We start from the raw sequence: 24,949 nt of genomic DNA on the forward strand, positions 1-24,949 counted from the left end.
ACCATGCCTCAGGGAATGATATGATCCCCCCATAGCCCTTAAGGCAAGGGCTTAAGCTATGTAGGTTGTCCATTCTTTACATATAGGTTTTGTTATTGGGAAAGGGTGGATGCTTCATCCTGGGTCTCAGGTCTAAGGGTGCTAAAGTAAAACTTTCAGGAAATGGTTAGGGCGATATTGAACGTACCAAGAGACCCTATTTATAAACTACCACTCCTAATACTAATACTACTAGTACTACTACTTCTAGTACTGCTACTACTACTACTACTACTACTACTGCTGCTACTACTGTGACTGTGGCTGCGTGTTCGACTACTGATGACTGTAACCGTGACTACCTACAACTATGACTCCAAGTACTTGTCACTGTGATTGCCTGTGACTACGACTGCAACTACTTGTCACTGCAACCACTTGAAACTACAACTACTTGCAAATGCGAAGGTTTCTGATAGCAACTGTAACTACTTGCGACTGATTGCAATTAGGTCTACTTACAACAACAACAACTTTATCAAAATTATTTCATTCCGGCTTGACAACCGGTTACAAACAAAATACAAATATGCTTGAGAAACGCAACCAGTGCACAATTACCAAATTATACAACTAACGAAGTCATCACGCAAGTAAAAACAATAAAGAACAATAAACAAAAGAGATAATAATAATAATTACCGAATAATAAATATAATTACTGAATAATAAATTTAAAAAGAAAATAAATAAATAAAAAAGTAATTGTAGTCGCGATTGCGACAACAATTACTTGCGAATGTGGCTGTTAGTACTTGTGACTGCGACTACTTGCGTCTGCTACTTCGAATACTTATTGCAATTGAGACTAGTTGCAAATGTGACTACTTTTGAAAGCGACTACTTGCGACTGCGACTGCAACTACTGTAACTATGACTGCAACTTTTGTGTGTAAATGTGGGTGCAATTACTTGCAACTGCAATTACTTGTGTCTGCAGGTGTAAAGACTTTTGACTGTGACTAATTGAAACTGTGACTACTTGGATGCAATATAGGGAACAGAATTAAGGGGGATGTAAACCTAAAGCCAAACACCCTATATATATACACAGACTATCAAAAGGGCATCCGTTCAATATTCCAGGAAAAATTCTAGGATGTTGTATTAGAACTTTCAGGACATATCGTTGGGGATACTGAATTAAATCAAAAGACGCTGTGGGCATCCATGGTTGTCAAAAGGATATATCTGAGATCTCCCAGAGTTTTTGGCCTTTTTGTGGCGAACACATTGTAGATCAACAATGTTTATCAATAATCATGATAACGAATTTGTTTATCAACAGTTGTTGATCAACTATAATTTTCACGAGAAGACAAATTGTTACTATTATTTAAAATAACCAGTGGTCTTTTCAAAATCAACTGAATATTGTTTTACTATTTTCAATTAAACTCATGTTTGCTCCTACAATTTTTACTATTTGTAAACCTTTTCAGTGTCTAATCAAACTCTTAATTTTTTCCATAAAACACAACAGGATTTCTTCACTACCCTTTGGAGAGAAAAAGGATAGGTAATTAAAAAAAAGTACCTTCTCATGTTTCATGTTCAATGATTTATTTTCATGTATCTTCTCATTTTAGACAAGATACCAAGCTAGCAATATGTACAAAACCATGAAACAAATTAATTGTTTTTTCTCTTCTAAATTCTACAAACCAATATAATTCCCCATGATATCTATCCTTGAATTTTGCCCCATAGATTTGACGTCGTTTCATAATAATTCCTGGCCATTTTCATCCACATTGCTGACCAGCGAAACCTTTTTTCGCTGCTAGAACAGATTGTTGATCAACATTGTTGACCAACATTGTTGATCGATGTCACTACAAAAAGCCTTTTATTAATTTGAAACTTTCGGGGCATGCTTAGAGGATATTGAATTATTTCAAAGGCTCTATATCCAGATGGTCGAAATTATTTACAACATTTCAGGAATGGTATTAATTTAAAACTTTTAGGTCATGCCGAGGCTAAACCAAAAGACGCTATATGCATCCACGCCTATCAAAAGTAGTGGGTCCATGATTACTTCTACAACACCCATACGGACTACTCCTTTCTTCCAATGGTTCAACGGTGCAAGAAAAGGTTTAACGGTGCATCCGTCTTTTGGCAACCAGGTGCTGCATTTTTGTTTCTAGGCAAGAGTCCTCGGTGTTTTAATTACTTGGAATTTGTTCGGGATAATACACAAGTTCAAATATTAGGTAGTTCTAAATAGGGTCCCTCGCACCTGTGCAGCGCGGTGATCCACCCAAAATATAGAAACACCTGTGAATCCAGGTGTTTCTATTCTCCCACGATGTTTTTCTATTAAAAACCTGAGACGGCCATTATCGAACATGTCCACTATTTGCCCTTAGCAACCGCCATTTTTTAGCACATTAGATAAATAAAGCTACCAACCCCTCAAGCCGTCACACCTGTGCAACGCGGTCACGACACACCCTTCTGGACTCCAATAACGTCACAACACATCCCGATTCAAACGCTCAAGTCTAATATGCTTGACGCACTTTTATGTAACCATGCGTTAGGAACCCATGGAGGATACCCGCTTGTAACTTAACGACAGCACACACCTAACATAATGATTGTGCAACACTGTCACGTTATACTTTTTTTGACAATTTATTTATTCGCCAAAAACGCTCAACACATATTTTCTTTCTTTAACTTAATGACGGTGCACACTTTATGTATGGTCACGTAATGATTGTGCAACCATCACTGCCAGATAATGCCCATTTTGGCATTTATTTTTCGCCCGAAACGCTCAAACGATTTTCTTTCTTTAGTTGTTTCTTTTTTTCCTCACTGCTTTGACACCACCAGGACTCAAAAGGACATTCCCATCCAACAGATTTGTGCCTTAACCGACAGAACCACCAATCTATTTCCAATGTTCTGTATTAGAAAAATACTTTCAGTAAATAACACAATCCCCTTGACGTCACAGGTGTAAAAACCTTAGACGGCCATTATGGAACATGTCCACTATTTGCCCTTAGCAACCGTCATTTTTTAGCACATTAGATAAATGGAGCTACCAACCCCTCAATGCGCCCCACCTGTGCAACACGGTCACGACACATCTCTCTGGACTCCAATGATGTCACAACACATCACGTTTCAAATGCTCAAGTCTAATATGATTAACGCAATTTTATGTAACCATGCGTCAGGAACCCATGGAGAATACCCGGTTGTAACTTAACGACAGCACACACACAATAAAATGATTGTGCATCACTGTCACTTAATACTTTTTTTACTATTTATTTTTTCGCCCAAAACGCTCAACACATCTTTTTTTTCTTTAATTTAATGATGGCGCACACTTTATGTAAGGTCACGTAATGATTGTGCAACCACCACTGCCAGATAATAACCTTTTTTGACATTTTATTTTTCGCCGGAAACGCTCAAAAAAGTTTTTCTTTCTTTAGTTGTTTCTCTTTTTCCTTACTGCTTTGACCCCACCAGGACTCCAAAGGTCATTCCCATCCAACGGGTTTGTGCCTTAACCGAAAGAATCATCAATCTATTTCCAATGTTCTTTGTTAGAGAAATGCTTTCAGTAAATAACACAATCCCCTTGACGTCACAGGTATTGTTTAGCAAGCGCCATTGTTTTTTCGTGCAACTGCGACATTTGGCACGAAGACAGGAGAATATTGATTTTCAGAGACAATCGCTGTCAAGGTATTTATAGCGACAAAAGGAAAATGCACGCTTAAATTATGTAATATCTTTAATTGTCCTAAACAATAAATCTTAAAAAACACAGACTATGTAAATAAAAGTTTTTATTAATGAAAAGGAATTTACAAACAATATTAAAAACATAGAAAAAAGCAGTTAAAACACGACAAACAATAAATAATACGTGAAAAGAGGCTTATCGTAATATATGCAAAAAAAACATCTATTAAAGAAAAGCATATCCTAGCATGCAACCTAGGGGGCAGGGGAGGGAGTGATAATAGAGATAGATTTAAAGCGTTTTAAGAGGTATCTATGAAGGACTCTTACTGAAAATATCCATTTCTTTTAGTTAAACTTATGAATATTTCACAATATCGAGACAATATACGCCTGCTCCCCTAACAATCATTTTGAGAGGTCGACCCAATATTAGAGATAGATTTAAAGCGTTTTAAGAGGTATCTATGAAGGACTCTTAATGAAAATATAAATTTCTTTGAGTTAAACTTATGAATATTTCATAATATCATGAAAATATACACCTATTCCCCTAATAATCATTTTGAGAGGGCGAGCTGATATTAGTGCTACATTTAAGTCGTTCTAAGAGGTATCTTTGAAGGACTTTTAATGAAATGCATCGTTTCTTTGATTAATTGTTAGTTTTTCACCATCCTCCACGGAAAAAATTCTGTAACACTTCTTTAAAATTCTTAATTCTTTAAAAGTTAAGGTGGAGGTGTTAAAGAATTTTTTACATGAAGGAGGGGGGAATCCAACAATTACTCAAAAGAAACGATGCATTTCATTGAAAGTCCTTCAAATATACCTCTTAAAACGCTTTAAATGTGCCACTAATATCAGCTCGCTTGGCGGTGGGGGACTGGTGCCAAATGGGTGATGGAAGGGGTGGTGCGATGCCATAGTGGCATGGAGTGTTTAGTTGGGCATCATGAGAGGCTTGGGTTGCAAAAATTTGAATCACGGGATTTAAAGGCATAATTTTTATTGTGAAATGACTAAAAATATCTTAGGAATGATGATGTGATGTCAGAGGGGGTCACAGAGTGGTAATAGTTTGGTTCTGTGGCGCAAATTGGTTGGAGTATCACGCTCTAGAAAATAACTGTCGACTTCTCTCTGTTAAAAAATATACTGAAACTGAAAACGAGCAGAAATTAACATAAGTTGGGCTCAAAACCCCTATGCCTTCCCAAGGCCAGAACACAATTTGCACTTTACTGAAAAAAATACACATTAATGTGCCTTGTCAGTATAATATACATATACTGATATTTAGTAATCAAAATGTTAATATTATTTGTTTTATTAAAGTTTTAAAAGTAATAACATTTATATTTTTTCAATAAAGTGCAAATTATGTTCTGGCTTTGGGAAGGCAAAGGGGTTTTGAGCCCAACTTATGTTAATTTCTGCTCGTTTTGAGTTTGACTCGGTTACTTATTGTAATTTCTGTTCGTTTTGGGTTTCATTTATTTATCATTGCTGATTTGCGGTAGTATCACGCTTCGTAGATTATTTGATTTTATTTTCGTTTGTTTTTTTAGTTTAATGGAGTTCTTTACTTTTCTTTGAAAAACTTATTTTGTTGAAAAAGTTTTTTTAATTAATTTTATAATATAAATTATGTATTTAAATCCCATGATTCCAGTTTTTGCAAACTGAGCCTATCATGATGCCCCACAAAACACCACGCCGCCATGGCATTACACACATCCCCCCTCCGTCATCCACATGGCCGAAGCCCTCAACCCCTAAGAAATTTTCAACCTTTTCGTTCCGAAAATAAGCTTCTGGAATCTAAATTAAACAGTGGTTTTTTACTTGAACTGCGGGAACTCGATATTTCATTGCTAGAACGTGTTACTCCAATGCAATTCATGCCACAGAGTATGTAAAACACTTCTTGAACGAGTCTACTCCTTATTTTTACTGGTTTTATAAAATATGGCGACTTGATGACACCCTGTGACACTCGTAACAATTATTTATGCATTTTTCTAACGCTTGAATACCCCCAAGGGGCATATTTTCTATTGTAACTATTTTCCGACAATTTTCAACTGGTGCCACACTATTAGTGGTCCTAAAGCAATCTCTGCCATCCCCATTTTAATTCCTATAGCATTCTCCAGATATTTTCCTGCTTAAAATCACATTTTAAATCCATGGGTTCATGTTTTCGCAACCCAGCCCTCCGTAATACAAAATCTACAGTCCCATCCTGTGCCACACTATTAGTGTTCCGTTAGCATTTTCCGGCACCCCTATCTGCATTCCTATAACATTCTCCAGATGTTTTCTTGCTAAAAATCACACATTAAATTCATTGGTTCGCGTTTTCGCAACCCAGCCCTCCGTAATTCACCATATAAAATCCTATCCTGTCCATCACTATTGTTGCCCCCTCTCTGGCACACTCTGACACCCCATCGTCATACCTAAGATATTTTCAGATATTTTCCTGCCAAAAATCACACATTAAATCCATTGGTTCATGTTTTCCCAAACCAGCCTTCCGTAAGTACACCATCTAGAATCCCATCCTGTGCCTCACTAGTAATTGCACCCCTGGCACACTCTGACACCCCATCCTCATACTTAAGATATTTTCAGACATTTCCAGCTAAAAATTACTCATTAAATCCATTGTTTCATGTTTTCGCAACCCAACCCTACGTAATACACCATCTCAATTCCCATCCTGTGTCACAATATTACTGGGCTCCCTCTGGCACACTCTGACATCCCATCCTAGTACCTAAAATATTTTCAGACATTTTTATGTTTAAGATCATTCCGTGAATCCATTTTTTCATGTTCTCGCAACCCAACCCTACGTAATACACCATCTCAATTCACATCCTGTGCCACCCTATTACTGCCCCCCCCCTGGCACTCCTCGTGTCAGCGTAACCTCAGTTGATGCTGTCAAAGTGTATTTTGGAAGTTTCCTGTTTGAAACATATCACTCAGGATTTGTTTCTTGTTTTCTGTCAGGGTTTGTCTTGTCACTGTTACCTCAGTTAATGTTTTCAAAGTGCATTATGGAAGTTTCTCGTTTGAAACGTATCACTCGGAATGTTTTATACTGTTGTGTCGTGGTTTATCTTTTCAATGTTACCTCAGTTGATGTTCCAAAGCGTATTCTGGAAGTTTCACGTTTGAACCGTATGACCCAGAGTGTTTTTATACTGTTGTGTCGTGGTTTATCTTGTCAGTGTTACCTCAGTTGATGTTTCAAAGTGCAGACTGGAAGTTTCACGTTTGAAACGTATGACCCAGAATGTTTTTATACTGTTGCGTCGTCGTTTATCTTGTCACAGTTACCTCAGTTGATGTTTCAAAATGCATTATGGAAGTTTCTCTTTTGAAACGTATAACTCAAAATGTTTTTATACAGTTGTGTCGGGATTTATCTTGTCAGTTTTTACTGTTGTGTCGTGGTTTCTCTTGTCAGTGTTACCTCAGTTGATGTTTTCAAAGCGTATTTTGGAAGTTTTTCGTTTGAAACGTATGACTCCAGAATTTTTTTAGTGTTGTGTCAGGGATTGTCTTGTCACTGTTACCCCAGTTTTTGTTCCAAAATTCATTATGGAAGTGTCTCGTTTGAAAGGTATAACTCAAAATGGTCTTATACATTTTTGTCGTGATTTATCTTGTCAGTTTATAATGTTTTGTCATGGTTTATCTTGTCAGTGTTACTTTAGTTGATGTTTTCAAGGTATATTTTGGAAGTTTCACGTTCGAAACGTATGACTAACAATGTTTTTATACTGATGTGTTGTGGTTTATTTTGTCAGTGTTACTTCAGTTGAGGTTTGAAAGTGCATTTTGGAAGTTTCTCGCTTGAAATGTATGACTGAAAATGTTTTATACTGTTGTGTCAAGGTTTGTCTCGTCAATGTTACCTTACTTGATGTTTCAAAGTGCATTTTGGAAGTTCCTCATTTGAAATGTATGACACAAAATGTTTTTTCTTAGAATTTTTTATACTGCTGTTACGTGGTTTCATCTTGTCAGTGTTACATTAGTGGATGTTTCAAAGTGTATTTCGGAAGTTTCTCGTTTGAAACGTATGACTCAGAATGCTTTATACTGTTGTTTCATGGTTTTATCTTGTCAGTGTTACCTCAGTTGATGTTTCAAAGTGTATTTTGGAAGTTTCTCGTTTGAAACGTATGACTCAGAATGTTTTTATACTGTTGTGTCTTGGTTTATCTTGTCAGTTTCAACTCAGCGTATGTTTCAAACTTCATTTTGAAAGTCTCTCGTTTGAAACGTTTGAGTCAGAATGTTTTTTATACTGTTGTGTCGGGTTTTCTCTTGTCTGTGATACCTCAGGTAATATTTAAAAGTGCATTTTGGAAGTTTCTCGTTTGAAACGTATGACTCAGAAAGTTTTAGTACTGTTGTGTCGGGGTTTATCTTGTCAGCGTTAACCTAGTTGATGTTTTCAAAGTTCTTTTTGGAAGTTTCTCGTTTGAGACGTATCACTCAAGATATTTTTATGCTGTTGTTTTGGGGTTTCTCTTGTCACTGTTGCCTCATTTGATGTTTCAAAGTGTATTTTGGAATTTCTCGTCTGAAACGTATGACTCAGAATGTTTTTATACTTTTGTGTCTGGGTTTATCTTGTCAGTGTTAACTCGTATGATGTTTTCAAAGTGTGCTTTGGAGGTTTCTCGTTTGAAACATATGACTCAGAATGTTTTTTATACTGTTGTGGTGTGGTTTATCTTGTCAGTGTTACCTCAGTTGATGTTTCAAAATGCATTTTGGAAGTTTCTCAATTGAAATGTATGACTCCGAATGTTTTTATACTGTTTTGTCGCGGTTTACATTGACAAGATAAACCATGACCCAACAGTATAAAACATTCTAAGTCTTACGTTTCAAACGAGAAACTTCCAAAATACACTTTGAAAATATCATCTGAGGTGGCACTAATAAGATAAACCACGACACAACAGTATAAAACATTCTGAGTCATATGTTTCAAACGAAAAACTTCCAAATTGCACTGTGAAACATCAACTGAGGTAGCACTGAAATGATAAATTACAATACAACAGTAAAAAAAACATTCTGAGCCATGCGTTTCAGACGAGAAACTTCCAAAATACACTTTGAAACATCAACTAAGGTAATACTCACAAGATAAATCTACGTTTAGACGTTTCTAAATGTACAAGATAAATGTACGTTGTACGTTTCTAAATGTACGCTTAAAACGAGAAACTTCCAAAATGCACTTTGAAACATCAACTAAGGTAACACTGACAAGAAAAACCACGACACAACAGTATAAAAGCATTTTGAGTCATACGTTTCATACGAGAAACTTCCAAAATAGACTTTGAAACATCAACTAAGGTAATACTCACAAGATAAATCATTACACAACACTAGAAAAAAAACTTGAGTGATACGTTTCAAACAAGAAATTTTCAAAATGAACATTGAAACATAAACTGAGGTAACACTGACAAGATATATTACAACACGACAGTATAAAAAGATTCTCAGTCATACGTTTCAAACGAGAAACTTACAAAATGCACTTTGAAACATCAACTTAGAAACCACTGACAAGATAAACCACGACTCAACAGTATAAAAACATTCTGAGTCATACGTTTCAAACGAAAAGCTTCCAAAACATACTTTGAAAATATAATCTGAGTTAACACTGACAAGACAAACCCCACACAACAGTATAACAACATTCTGAGTCATGCGTTTCAAACAAGAAACTTCCAAAATACACTTTGAAACATCAAATGAGGCAACAGTGACAAGAGAAACCACGCCACAACAGTATAAAAACATCGTGAGTAATACGTTTCAAACAGAAAAACTTCCAAAATGAACTTTGAAACATCATCCGAGATAACACTGACAAGATAAACCCTGACACAACAGTATAAAAACATTCTGACTCGTACGTTTCAAACGAGAAACTTCCAAAATGAACTTTGAAATATCAACTGGGGTAACACTGACAAGATAAACCACGACACAACAGTATAAAAACTTTCTGAGTCATATTTTTCAAACGACAAACTTCCAAAATGTTCTTTGAAACATCAACTGAAGTAACACTGACAAGATAAACAACAACACAACAGTATAAAAGCATTCTGAGTCATACGTTTCAAACAAGAAACTTCCCAAATACACTTTTAAAAATCAACTGAGGTAACACTAACAAGACAAATCTACGACACAACAGTATAAAATATTGACGAGACAAACCTTGACACAACAGTATAAAACATTTTCAGTCATACCTTTCAAACAAGAAACTTTCAAAATGCACTTTGAAACATCTACTGAGGTAAAACTGACAAGATGAAACCACGACACAACAGTATAAAAACATTCTGAGTCATACGTTTCAACTGAGGTAACAGTGACTGGAAAAACCCCGGAACAACCCTAGCAAACATATTGAATGATACATTTCAAACGAGAAACTTCCAAACTGCACTTTGAAATATCAATTGAGGTAACACTGACAAGATAAACCTTGACACAACAGTATAAACTGACAAGATAAATCACGACACAACTGTATACAAACATTTTGAGTTATACGTTTCAAACGAGAAACTTCCATAGTGCATTTTGAAATATAAACTGACGTAACAGTGACAAGAGAATCCCCGACAAAATACTAGAAAAATATCTTGAGTCATACGTTTCAAGCGAGAAACTTCCAAAATACACTTTGAAAACATTAACTGAGGTAATACTGACAAGAGAAACCACAACACAACAGTAAAAACTGACAAGATAAATCCCGAAACAACTGTATAAAAACATTTTGAGTTATACATTTCAAAAGAGAAACTTCCATAATGCATTTTGAAACATCAACTGAGGTAAATGTGACAAGGCAATCCCCGACACAACACTAGAAAAACATCTTGAATGATACGTTTCAAACAAGAAACTTCGAAAATACACTTTTAAAACATCAACTGAGGAAACACTGACAAGATAAACCAGGACACAACAGTATTAAAACATTCTGGGTCATACGTTTCAAACGTGAAACTTCCGGAATGCACTTTGAAACATCAATTGAGGTTAAACTGACAAGATAAACCACGACACAACAGTATAAAAGCATTCTGAGTCATACTTTTCAAACGAGAAACTTCCAAAATTCCCTTTGAAACATCAATTGAGGTAACAGCGACAGGAAAAACCCCGAAACAACACTAGAAAATACGTTTAAAACGAGAAACTTCCAAAATGCACTTTGAAACATCAACTGAGGTAACACTGACAAGAAAAACCACGACACAACAGTATAAAAGCATTTTGAGTCATACGTTTCATACGAAAAACTTCCAAAATTCACTTTGAAACATCATTTAAGGTAACACTGACAAAATAAACCACGACAAAACAGTATAAAAACATTCTGAGTGATACGTTTCAAACGAGAAACTTCCATAATGCACTTTGAAAACATCAACTGAGGTAAATCTGACAAGATAAACCACGAAAAAACTGTAAAAAAAACGTTTTGAGTTATACGTTTCAAGCGAGAAACATCCAAAATGCACTTTGAAACATCAACTGAGGTAAAAGGTACAAGACAAGCCCCAAACAACACTAGAAACACATCTTGAGTGATACGTTTCAAACAAGAAACTTCCAAAATATACTTTGAAAATATCAACTGACGTAACGTGGACAAGTGGAGTGTCAGGGGAGGCAGTAATAATGTGGCACAGGATGTGAATTGATATGGTGTATTACGTAGGCTTGGGTCGCGAAAACATGAAACAATGGATTTAATCAATGATTTTAAAAATAAGAATATCTGAAAATAAGAATATCTTAAAGGTATGAGGATGGGACTGTGCCAGAGGGGGGGCAGTAATAGTGTGGCACAGGATGGGAATTGAGATGGTGTATTACGGAGGGTTGGGTTGTGAAAACATGAAACAATGGATTTAATGTATGATTTTTAGCTGGAAATGTCTGAAAATATCTTAGGTATGAGGATGGGGTGTCAGAGTATGACAGGAGGGGGCCAGTAATAGTGAGGCACAGGATGGGAATTTAGATGGTGTATTACGGAGGGCTGGGTTACGAAAACATGAACCAATGGATTTAATGTGTGAGTTTTAGCAGGAAAATATCCGAGAGTATCTTAGGTATGAGGATGGGGTGTCAGGGTGTGCCAGGGGGGGGGGAGTAATAGTGAGGGACAGGATGGGATTTTAGATGGTGTATTACGGAGGGCTGGGTTTCGAAAACACGAACCAATGAAATTAATGTGTGATTTTCAGCAGGAAAATATCTGAAGAATGTTATAGGAATGAAGATGGGGGTGCCAGAGAAGGCTGGAGGACCACTAATAGTGTAGCACAGTGTGGGATTTTAGATGGTGTAATACGGAGGGCTGGGTTGCGAAAACATGAACCAATGGATTTCATGTGGGATTTTTAGCAGAAAAATATCTGGAGAATGCTATAGAAATTAATATGTGGATGCCAGAGAGACCTAGAGGACCACTAATAGTGTGGCACCGGTTGGGAATTGTCGGAAAATAATGGAAATAGAAAATATGTCCATTAAGTGTATTTAAGCGTTAGAAAAATGCATAAATAATGATGATGAGTGTCAAAGGATGTCATCAAGTCGCCATTTTTTTACAAAAACCAGTGGAAATAAGGAGTAGGCTCGTTCAAGAAGTGTTTTAAATACTCTGTGGCGTGAATTGAATTGGAGTAACACGTTCTAGCAATGACATATCGAGCTCCCGCAGTTCAAGTATCATGGGGTTTAAATTTATAATTTTTGTTATGAAATAACTGAAAAAATGTCTTAGGAATGATCACGGAGGGGGGGTACACTTCAACGGGCTTAGTTTAACGGTCATAAACATGGACTTGGCTTGCGAAAACTTGAGTTATGGGATTTAAAGGCATAATTTTTTAAAGGAAATGCCTGAAAGATGTCGTGGGGGAGATTTGACGATATCAGAGGGGTGATGTATGCCCTCCATAGTTTACCAAGGTGGTATGAATTGCCATGACTAGTATATAGAGCTTAAAGATAAGGCGGGAGGCGTTAAATGAATTTTTCGGTAGAGGGGGAGTGAAATCTAAAATTCCTATGCAACAAACGATCCATTTCGTTAAAAAAGCTCTAATTATAAATTTAACCCTATTATCAAGGCATTTTCCTCTGGAACTACTTGCTTGGATCCCGCCCCTCTCATCCTTCTTTAATTTATGCATGTTATTGTTTATATTTTATCCCTTCGTAAGCCTTTTCATGTTTTTTTCCTTTCGTATTGTCCTGTCTCAAAACACTGTATTTTTGTTAAGGGCTCTCAGAAATACCTCTTAAAACACTTTAAATCTATCTCTAATATCACCACCACCCCCCACCCTGCCCCATGTTTGAAAAATATCTTGAGTCATACGTTACAAACGAGACACTTCCAAAATACACTTTGAAAAGATCAACAGAGGTAACACTGACAAGATAAACCACAACACAACAGTTCAAACTGACAAGATAATTCCCGACACAAGTGTATAAAAACATTTTGAGTTACACGTTTCAAAAGAGAAACTTCCATAATGCATTTTGAAACATCAACTGAGGTAACTGATACAAGGCAATCCCCGACACAACACTAGAAAAACATCTTGAATGATACGTTTCAAACAAGAAACTTCGAAAATGCATTTTAAAACATCAACTGAGGTAACACTGACAAGATAAACGACAGCACAACAGTTCAAACTGACAAGATAATTCCCGACACAAGTGTATAAAAACATTTTGAGTTACACGTTTCAAACGAGAAACTTCCATAATAAATTTTGAAACATTAACTGAGGTAACAGATACAGGACAATCTCCGACACAACACTAGAAAAACATCCTGAATGATACGTTTCAAACAAAAAACTTCCAAAATACACTTTTAAAACAACAACTGAGGTAACACTGACAAGATAAACCACAACACAACAGTTCAAACTGACAAGATAATTCCCGACACAAGTGTATAAAAACATTTTGAGTTACACGTTTCAAACGAGAAACTTCCATAATGTATTTTGAAACATTAACTGAGGTAACAGATACAGGACAATCTCCGACACAACACTAGAAAAACATCCTGAATGATACGTTTCAAACAAAAAACTTCCAAAATACACTTTAAAAACAACAAGTGAGGTAACACTGACAAGATAAACCACAGCACAACAGTTCAAACTGACAAGATAAATCCCGACACAACTGTATAAAAACATTTTGAGTTATACGTTTCAAAAGATAAACTTCCATAATGCATTTTGAAACATCAACTGAGGTAACTGATGCAAGGCAATCCCCGACACAACACTAGAAAAACATCTTGAATGATACGTTTCAAACAAGAAACTTCCAAAATACACTTAAAAAACATCAACTGAGATAACACTGACAAGATAAACCACAGCACAACAGTTCAAACTGACAAGATAATTCCCGACACAAGTGTATAAAAACATTTTGAGTTACACGTTTCAAACGAGAAACTTCCATAATGCATTTTGAAACATTAACTGAGGTAACAGATACAAGACAATCTCCGACACAACACTAGAAAAACACCTTGAATGATACGTTTCAAACAAAAAACTTCCAAAATAAACTTTTAAAACATCATCTGAGGTAATACTGACAAAATAAACCACGACAAAACAGTATAAAAACATTCTGAGTGATACGTTTCAAACGAGAAACTTCCATAATGCACTTTGAAAACATCAACTGAGGTAAAACTGACAAGATAAACCACGAAAAAACTGTAAAAAAGCATTCTGAATCATACTTTTCAAGCGAGAAACTTCCAAAATTCACTTTGAAACATCAACTGAGGTAACAGTGACAGGAAAAACCCTGAAACAACACTTGAAAACCTCTTGAATTATACCTTTCAAACGAGAAATTTAACCTTGATTCTTAAGGCGAAAAACTGAAAAAAAAGCTTTATTAAATTTCCGTTTGGATAATCCCTCTCCCGATCTTTTAGGATCCTTGGTTTTCAATTGCGAAAATTTTGGTTTAATCTTTCCCTAGATAATCTTAAAACATGTTTCAAAAGAATTTTTGAAGATTGATATAATTTGTCGGAAATTCTCTGTTTAATTAGCCAACAAAAACCAATATAAAATAAAAACGAATAAAAATTAAAAAGAAATCTGCAAAAGATATTCTTCAAAGAAAAGTAAAGACTTACCTTATACCTTAGACCAATTACTAAAATAGTGATTCAAGTGTAAGACGAATGTAAATCACTACCATTAACCAATGATCCCAAAACAAACGGATATTACAATAAATAATTAGGTCAAACTTGAAACGAACAGATCTAATGCCCTATTCCAAATATCAGAATCATTTGCGCTTTACGGAAAACAAAATACATTTCTTATATTTTGTCTTTTATAATCTTAATAAATCGCAGGGACCTTCAGGAATAAATATTAATATCTCTTAAATTGCCAATCTAAGTTTCATTATTTCTTTTCAGTAATCCTGTTTAATATTTTGCTTCTTTTTTTGTTAATGCTACGACAAAGAAAAACACACAGTTCAAAGTAAAAATGTGTTTGGCTCCTATTTGAGGTATGTTCGGTTCATTTTGAGTTTGAGTTTGATGAAGTCGATTAGCTATTCCAATTTCTGTTTGGTTTCATTAGTTTATCAATAGTAATCTATGTTCTATTCTCGCTTGAATTGGTCAATGATTTTATTTCTGCTTGCCTTAGGTTAATGTAGCTCTTTACTTTTCTTTGAAGAACTTCTTCTGTGGAAAAAGGGCTTTTTAAATTACGACTTGAACAAGACAATTTAATATCTATGTTCTTCAAAAAACTGGGTTGCAAACACATAGAGCAAACGAATTTTGGAAAATCTATTCATGAATTAATACATCTCCATTTATTTCTCCCATTTTAAAACCAGCTCAAAGCTCAACCAAGCTCAAAGCTAAAACCAGCTCAAAGCTCAACCTACTCAAGCTCAACCAGCTCAAAGCTACAACGCAAACTCAACCGATGCTTAACCTTAAATGACTGATATATGTCGAAGTGACATGATAAAACTGGTGATTATACAAGTGACTCTTTGTTTTCCTAGAAATTTGGCAAAATTATTTAAGATAATTGGTTGTAATTAATTTAAAAAACTTCTTCCACAAAATAAGTTTTTCAAAGAAAAGTAGAGAGCTCCATTAAACCAAAATAGAGCAGAAATAAAGTCAAATAGCCTTCCAAGCGTAAAACTACCACAAATCACCATCAATAAATAAATGAAACCCAAAACGGACAGAAGGTATAGAAAAATAACTGAGTCAAACTCAAAGCAATCAGAAATTAACATTAGTAACGCTGACAACCCCCATACCTTCTCGAGACCAGCCCATAATTTGCACTTTACTAAAAAAAAAAAAAAAAAAAAAAAAAAAAAAAAAAAAAAAAATTAACGTGGATTGTCAGTTTAATATACATATAGGCTCCTGATAATTATTCCATAAAATCTTTGTAATTTTTATTTATTTAAGGCAAAAATGAAAACGTTAAAAAATGAATTTAGTTTTGAGTTTTGTTTTGTTTTCAGAGCTTGGCAACTGCCCTTTTTCCTAAAGACGCATAAAGCGTGCTGCGTCTTTGTGCTTTGAACAGAAACTAAATATTCAATTCCCTACCCCCCTGGATACAGCCGAGACAAAAAATATATATATATATAAAAATAATCCCCCCTTACTTTCAGAGATCACACGGCCTTGAACGTATGCATAGTAGTACTAACGGATATACAACATTGCATTATTGCAATAATAGATACGAAACTATATGTGCTTTGAACAGTCTTGGAAAGAACTAATAAAATTAAGCTGAACATGTGATATATAGGCTAGTAATATTGATTTCTGAAAGCTCATCAGTTCAAGATTTTTTTTTTCACTGCAATTTTCATTTTATCTTCAAAATTATAATAAGTAAAAAGAAAATATTTATAATATAATTCGTTTCAGTAAAGCGCCAAATACGCAGTAGACCCTTTAGACTTTCACAGTTAGGGAAACGTGCAGTAGCCAATCATTATTTAAAAAGTGATTTTTGTTCGTTTTAAGCTTGATCTGCATATTCAGTTTAAGTTTTACTCGTTTTAAGATGTATTTATTCATTTATATTAGTACCTGTTGTAAATTGGTTTGCTATGACTGTTTATTTTATTTCTGTTCGTTTTGGGTTTTATTCATTCTTTAATAATATTAAATAAAAAAACGATTTTTTTTTTAACTGAATGTAAGGAGCGACATTAAAACTTAAAACGAAAAGAAATTGTTCCGTATAATAAAGGGACTGTCCTCTCCTCAACGCCTCGTTCTTTACGCTAAAGTTTTTTTTTATTCTTTTAAAAAATAAAGTTGTGAAACAGAGTCAAAATTTAGCGTAAAGAGCGAGGCGTTGGGGACGGAACAGCCCCTTTCATATATGGAATAATTTCTGTTCGTTTTAAGTTTAATGTTGCTCCTTACTTTCAGTTTAAGAAACTTGTTTTTTTTTATTTAATTTCTCAACGTTTTTGAATTAATCCAGGTTTTGATTTTGGCTCACCGTACATGAATAATTAAAACGAAATTTGTATATTAATTTTCGGTTTTTTAACTAAATGGCTTTCTCGAAAGTTGTTTAATTTTATTTACGAACGTTTATATTAGTAATAAATACACGTAAATTACGAATTAACTTACGTAACGAACTTCTAAATTCGTATATTTTATTAGGTATATTAAAGGGTTCGCCACCTAGTCAATACCTCACTCTTTACGCTAAAGATCGAATTTTTTCCAATTCTTTAAGAATTACCCATTAATTACAAAGCCCGTTATTTAGAATAAATAGCTATTATTAAATTACTAAAAAAAACTTTAGCGTAAAGAGCGAGTTTTTGACTAGGGTGCGAACCCAATCATATACGTAATATTTTCTGTTGGCTTTAAGTTTTGATGTTGAAAAGTTTTCAGTTGAAAAGTTTTTCAGTTCGACTACTTGTTTTTTTTTGTTTTTTTTTATTTAATTTCTGGTCTTTTTTTTAAATACTGCTGGGAAATCCTGCGCCCCCATCAAAGCAATGTCCCTTCCCCTATGGAAAAATCCTCCCACGTAACCCCCGACCCCTCCCCACTACCAGAAAAAGTTACCCCTGAAAACAAACGTTTTCAGGGGGAATTTTAAATATTGGTAATAACCAATACCAAAAGTATTGGTTATTGATATATGCTTCCCAACTACCAATACTATGTGTAAACATTGGGCAAAGTTCATAACTAGCAGCCCTTCCCCCGGGGACTGTGGAGGATTGAGTCATCCTCAAAGACATAGTTATTATATTTTTCAACCACGCTGAATAAAATGGCTATCTCAAAATCGGGTGACTTACGAAAAAATGAGCCTGGGAGGGAGACTAGTTGCCCTCCATTTTTTGCCACTGAAAAAGAGCACTAGAAATTTCAATTTCCGTCAGAACGAACCCTCCCACGGTATTCTAGGACCACTGGGTCGATACGATCACCCCTGTGAAAAAAACAAAAAAACAAACAAATAAACACGCATCCGTGATGACGTGATCTTTCTTCTGGCAAAAAATACGAAATTCCACATTGTTGCAGATAGGAGCTTGAATCCTCTGCAGTCGGGTTCTCTGATATGCTGAATTTTTTGGTATGATTTTCATTAAGCGTCTATGACTTTTAGGGGGTGTTTCCCTCTTTTTTCCAAAATAGGGCAAATTTTCTCAGGCACGTAACTTTTTCTGGGTAAGACTAAACTTGAGGAAACTTATATATTTCAAATCCGCATAAAAATCTAATTCTTCTGATGTATCTATTGGTATCAAAATTCCGTTTTTTAGAGTTTCGGTTACTATTGAGCCGGGTCACTCCTTACTTTTCAAACAGTTCCTTAGGACGAACTGTTTGAAAAGATCTTTTATTTGTTCTAAGCTTGATTTGCATCTTCAATTTCGTTTTAAGATTTATTTATTCGTTCATATGGTACCTGTTGTATGTTTGTTTGCTATAATTATTTATTTAATTTGTGTTCGTTTCGAGTTTCATTTATTCTTTAATAGTAATTTCTGGTCGTTTTTAGTTTGAATTATTATATTTTTTTATTTATGATCATCATATTTTTTATATGACCTTTCCTTTTCTATGAAAAATTTCTTTTCCTGATTTTTTTTTTATTAATTAATGGATAAATCTATTCTGCGCCTTGCATAGATTTTACAAGCAGTTAGGACTTGGGTTATACTTTTATCAACCCTTCATGGCTTGTAAGAATTGGTCACTGGTTTTAACGTTACATACAGGCCCGTCATTGGGGGACTGGGAAAGATTCCCCCTATATTTGAGAAATTTTTGTTTTAATCTTGTATTCTTCATAATAATATTCAGTTCTCCAAAAACGTATCTTCTCCCAATAAGCAAAAAAAAATTATACTTTGTTAAGAAGTTCAAAACTCTTTGCAGAATTGTAGAAAAACTGCAATAATATTAGGATGAATTTCTGTAAATTATATTAGCTATACGTCTAAAAATCGTTTAATATCCTTTAGTTTTCTAAAATTTCTGTACACTTCACATAGGACAATATTCCTGTAGTATTATTGAAAAACTTTAACGGTTGGATTAACAGACTTCTGTAAACTTTATTAGCTATACATCTAATATTCTTTGACAATATGTTTCAAAAAACATTGATAATACAAGTACCCCTTCGACCATTAATGTGGTAGAACTGCATTTTTTTTTTCCGGGAAAGCTCAAGAAAGGTTTTGTTCAAGTTTAATTTCGCTCTTCACCTCCATCATAACTTCTTAAAATTAATTTTGGATTGTGGGCTACACTAATGTTTTTCTCATCGGTTTGCTTATAGTTTTGGATTGACTTTACTGACACTGATCTTTTATTTACTTTTTCCATGGGACATATCAAGGTTTTCAAAGTAAAAGGGCAAAAAACGTGACAATTTTCCAAGAATGAGATATTTAATTAAGAGATAGTCTTCTAGGAGCCCTTTTGCGCTGGCTAAATTCATAGGGACGCATTTACCTCATTAGGAATTAAGGGAATGGGTTAGTTATGATTTGAACTAAACTTTTCCGAATCTCTTCCATAAAGATTAACAATCATAATTGCATTTACTATACATCAGAGTGAGTTGACATTACTGTGCTTCACACTTATTTCTCGCTAAAGAAAGCCATTGTCACCAAACTTTTAAAATGCAAATTTGCGCTCTGTTACAAAATTATAGAAATATGAGATACTATGAAAACCACGTTTATGAATTAGCAGGACAGTTTCTTTTCTGACACATAAGAGTTCTTTTTCTAGTCCAAGAAGACGTTTGATCTCTAATTAGACTTTTTTTTATTGCAGATGCTAAAAAGTTTATCAGATGAGTTTACTAAGAGTGATATCGAAGTTATGGCAACAAATCTGTCCAGAGAAGTGAGGAAAACTCTGACAGGAATTCGTCCAAAAAATTTGAAAATTATAAATTAACTTGAAAAGCTACTAAATGTTATTGTGTCAGCTGAATTTTCTGCTCCCCACCTTCGAGAGCGATGAATTGTTTAACATTTTTATAAAAGTTGCACCACCGGCATTACTAGATGATATTTTTAAATTGAGTTAAAGCTTTTTATGTAGAGCTGAAAGTTTGCTATTTCCCGGACGGCTGAGGAACTTGGTTGATCTGTAATTTGAAATTGAGAAGAAAGATCAATTGAAAAAGTGCTCATGGACAACAAGTCAAGCATTGGAATAAAGTTTATATATTTGAAACAGTGTCTTAGAATTTAGGACTGCCCTGATTTGTTACCATAAACAAATGACAGTTTTTACTTAAAGTAAGATACTGCCTTTCTTGGAAAAGCTACTATCAAGAGAAACATGTGGGATTAAATGGCACTAGTCAATGCTTTTCCCCATTTGTATGGTGTTGTTTTACTGTTGTTTGTTTTGTTCTGTTTTTGTCAATAATAATAGTTCGACAATTAAAATTGCAGAAAAACTTTATCGATATATTTTTCTGGTCCACATGTGATATTAATGCAGTGAATCAAGCCAGGAGGTATGATACTGGCTGTGATGTTCAAAAAGCAAAAAAAAAATCAGAACGATAATTGGTTGAAAGCAAGTAATATTTTTTTTTTATTTTTTTCCCACTCACAAGATGTTACTATTAATGCCATATAGTGGAGGAAAAATACGGTTTGACCTCGGGGAAATTGCAACAGAATTTTTTTCACACCAAAATGTTCAGAAAAATCAGCAAAAGAAATCTCCCCAAATCTACCTTGCACAACTACCCGAAATCCCCCTTGAAGGGGGAAAATAAGGGGGAAATCAGAATTTCTATTTGGACGTATTTTTGGGTTTAAGTGGTCGTTTTCTATCAAATCAAGCATGAAGAATCCAAATCCGACGTCAGAAATCACGTTTTACGTACCCCAGTATCAATTTTCACCTTCACGAAACGGGGGGGGGGGGTAAATTACGCACATCATTATTTGCCGGATTCCTGCGACTAAAGGATCATTTTATATCAAATAAAGTACCGTATTGCCAAAACTGAGGTCAAAAAGTAGTTTTTTTTTTACTATTTACCTCATTTTCACCTTTAAGGGGCTTGTAATATGAGGGGTTGCTAAGTATAATATCTTGAAAAACCACTTCTTTAATCGAGATCAAAACATCAGGTCGATCAGTTATAAAAGAAAAACGTTTAGAACTCAGGTAAATTAATCACAAGAACATTTTGATTTTTAAGCACAACCTTAAGCTAATTCTTCTTCCTGCTTGTCTTCGTTATCGTCCTCATCCTGTCTTTCTGCTGCGTTAGTGCATAGCGCCCCTTCACACTCCCCGCAGGCAAAGCTGCAGGGCAAACCGTTCCGACGGCAGCTGCATCTGAGTGACTCGCACCTGCTGGTGCACTGGCACCGCATCATCTTCAGTAGGCTCTCCGGTGCTGGTGAAGCATCTGCCATAATGGGAAGATACATATTCCGTGACGAAGAGAGGCGCCAACCCCACTATTCGGGCTTTAGCGAGTTTGACGTGTCTTGCCACTTCATTATTTGAAAATAGCACCTGCAAAAGGGATACTTTGCGACAGCCAAAGTCGGTGGAAGCCGTTCTGCTTGAACAAAAGCATTTGCACTTGCAACCCGCATTGTGAATGCTCGCACCCGGACATCCTTCAGGGTCTTCTCATTGCTTTTCCCTTTGCATATGCGGAGCAAAGCTTTCTCTCCAGCTTCGACAATCTTCTGGTGGTTGGATCGTGGTGTCGTAAAGATCTTACAAGCATCCTTTATATCCCATCTTTAAGTGACAAGGAAACCACTGCTGGTTTCCCTACGCCGTGAAGTCTAAATGTTGAATCGCAGCGAGACATTGCTTGGCAAACCAGTAGATTTTCTGCTGCTTCGGTTCCTAGTTTGTTCTTGATCCTTTTTATGTCGTACACTCATCCATTATTTCCATGTGTTTCTGTCTGTATAAAGATATCACATGCATCAAGATTGGCGTGGTACAGCAGAAGGACTAATAGGTCGGTATCATTCCCAATAAAAGTGGTCCATGAAGTTTCAGCGCAACTGACTGAAGTTTGTATAGCTAAGACATCAGCATCATCCTGAGCATGTAGAACTTTGCATCCTGAGTTCGCCAGCCTCTCAGTAAGTAGGTCGATGAAGCGTTTTTTATTTTTGGGATTTCTCAGAAATTCCTCCTTACTTTTGACGATCTTCATGTTAGGAGAGAATTCAATCGTTGCAAACGACAAACCTATAGTTCTCTTCAGCTGTGTGCAATTTTTCGTCGTTGGTGTATCAGTTTAAGAGTCTAAAACTACCGCTGACTAGCCGAAATGTCTTGTGACATAATCTACGTAAGATCCTGCCACCTCAGAATATGTGGATACGGCAGTCTATGGGATTTTATGGACTAGCCAGCCACTGTCCAAGACTCTCTGGGAGGATGGTCAATGTCATTCGACCCTTAAGTCCCTCAATTTTCATCAGTGTATTTGTTAGAGAGGCTTTGTCGGCTGTCCTCATCACCTCGGACGAACTAAAGAACGATGGTGGAAAAGTACAGAGCTCGAACGACATAACCTCATTCAAGTCAGAACCACTGGTGCTAGCCACTACAGCTAGGCGTTAAAAGATTAGAGCAGGGTCGACCATTACCATCTCGCTATTTATCACCACAGATGACTTCTCAGCCATATTTACAGCTTTCTCCTTTCTCCTGAAAACATATTTGTCAATGTCTTTCGCTTCCATATCCTTCAGAATCATTTCTCCCAGATTTGGCATCGTCTGCGTTTACAGATGATGAAGCGCGGACACCAGTAACCACGTTCAACAGCTGTGATTCCTACCTGAAGGGTTCTAGGGGCTAAATGTATCAAACTATCTTTTCGATGGCCACCATGTCTCTAGCTCCCCTCAAAGATATCACTTTTGCGTGATTTTCAATAGTCAACTCCTCGAGGCCAGTCAGTTTCTGCATGCGTTCGTTAACTAGAACCAAAGTAGGCATAGCAGATGTCCAAATTGTCTGCTGTAATTCAGTCACACCTTTATGTCTCGTCAGACCTCCACTCGTTTTCATACTTCTCATTAACGTCTGTTCGATCACCAAATCAGGAGAAAGTGCTGCCCAGTAGTTGCCAGTTCTTCAGATGAACAGGTATTCCTGAACGTTCTGTACTGCCCTGATATGTCTTTCCTCAACTGAAACATCGACTGCACGAACAGCCAAGTAGACTTCGTTTAAATTTTGTGGCCGTAAGCAGAAAAGAAAGGAAGCAATTCCAACAATGACTGTAGATAAGGCTCAAGGTTGCCACTTCTTTCACCTCTCAGGTTCTTTCTCAGGATTCCAAGTAGGTCCATATACTGAAACCAAAGACGGGCAGTTCTGGACTCGGATAATCGTTCTTTTGCACTTTGAACTATTTCATAGATAAGCTCTGCTGCTTCCGACACCTACAATTTGTCGACGTCATCTCCTTCAAGAAGAGACTCCTACGCCGTTTTGCTCTGGTAGTCTGTCGATACCATCAAATGCTCTGTTACGTAGTTCTGATTCTAAAAGCTTTGCAAAAAGGGCTACTTCCAACAGAACATGACCTCTCACTGCAAGGGAGTCAGATTTGCCTTGTAACATACTACGCCCAGTGTTAGGCGCATAGACTTGACTTAGGATTTCCAGAGTCAGCCATAAAGTCCCGAGTCAGCCACAAGGAAGCGAATGGCCCCTAGGAAACTCATGCGTGTGTGAACTCCACCCAGGACAACAATAGCTTTTCTTAAAGCACTTGTGGCAGGCTCTGCATCGACGATACACTTTGCCTTCCAGTAAAGCGGTTGGTCAAACATAATGACTAGAGTTTTTCCAGCTCGACTAGCGCGCTCGTTAACATGCACAAGTGTAGAATAAACACAGGAGATATCGCTAGGGTTTTGGTTAATCCTTGCAAAAAACGAATACTTGATTTTCCCGGATAAGGTAGCTTTTAGTGTATTGACCATATAAAGGCCGACCAGCTCATGTATGAGCTTTTGAAAAATCCAAAGATGCGCCAGAGCGTTTCAACCTCCATTCATTGTCATAAGTGTCACCATTTTTTGTCAAGCAAACAAAAGTCCTTGGTTGCGACTTGGCAGATTTTTGGTAAGTGTAGAATGGCATGGTGCCGACTGACTTCATCTCATCTCCACTTACTTCTTTTCTTGGCACTGAAAGCTCCGTTGCCGGAAACTCAGGTGTAGACACTTCAATAAGACCCATTCCATGAAAAGTATTCAGGCCGTCGATAGTAGCAATATCATAATTGACGCTGTCTCCTACATACTGAAAAAAATGTGCTTTCTCTTTGGACTCTTCCAACAACGTTTGATTTACTGCTCCAAATATCACGAATATGTTGGCCTCGGATTAATACGAGCAGACGTCGATTTTGTGCAGTTTTTCAGTTAAATAACACAGATCCTTTTTTTTTAATTTTACTTTTTTTTGCGTAATTAAAAAAAAAAAAACGGCAGA

General features: G+C 36.0%; 1 protein-coding gene across 2 annotated transcripts in view; it reads left to right on the forward strand.

Annotated features, from left to right (window-relative positions):
* LOC148953429 (sodium-independent sulfate anion transporter-like) overlaps nt 1-20,905 on the forward strand; it is a 52,298-nt gene extending 31,393 nt beyond the window's left edge. For both annotated transcript variants that reach the window (XM_089087678.1, XM_089087679.1), the window contains one exon: nt 20,264-20,905. In XM_089087678.1, the coding sequence (XP_088943804.1) occupies nt 20,264-20,389 (126 nt within the window). In that variant the 3' untranslated portion in view covers nt 20,390-20,905. The remainder of the gene's footprint in view (nt 1-20,263) is intronic.
* The last annotated feature ends 4,044 nt before the right edge of the window (nt 20,906-24,949 follow it).

Source organism: Artemia sp. Qi Xiang Cuo, chromosome 4, assembly GCF_049724085.1.
Source record: "Artemia sp. Qi Xiang Cuo chromosome 4, ASM4972408v1, whole genome shotgun sequence".
In the NCBI taxonomy this organism is placed as follows: domain Eukaryota; kingdom Metazoa; phylum Arthropoda; class Branchiopoda; order Anostraca; family Artemiidae; genus Artemia; species Artemia sp. Qi Xiang Cuo.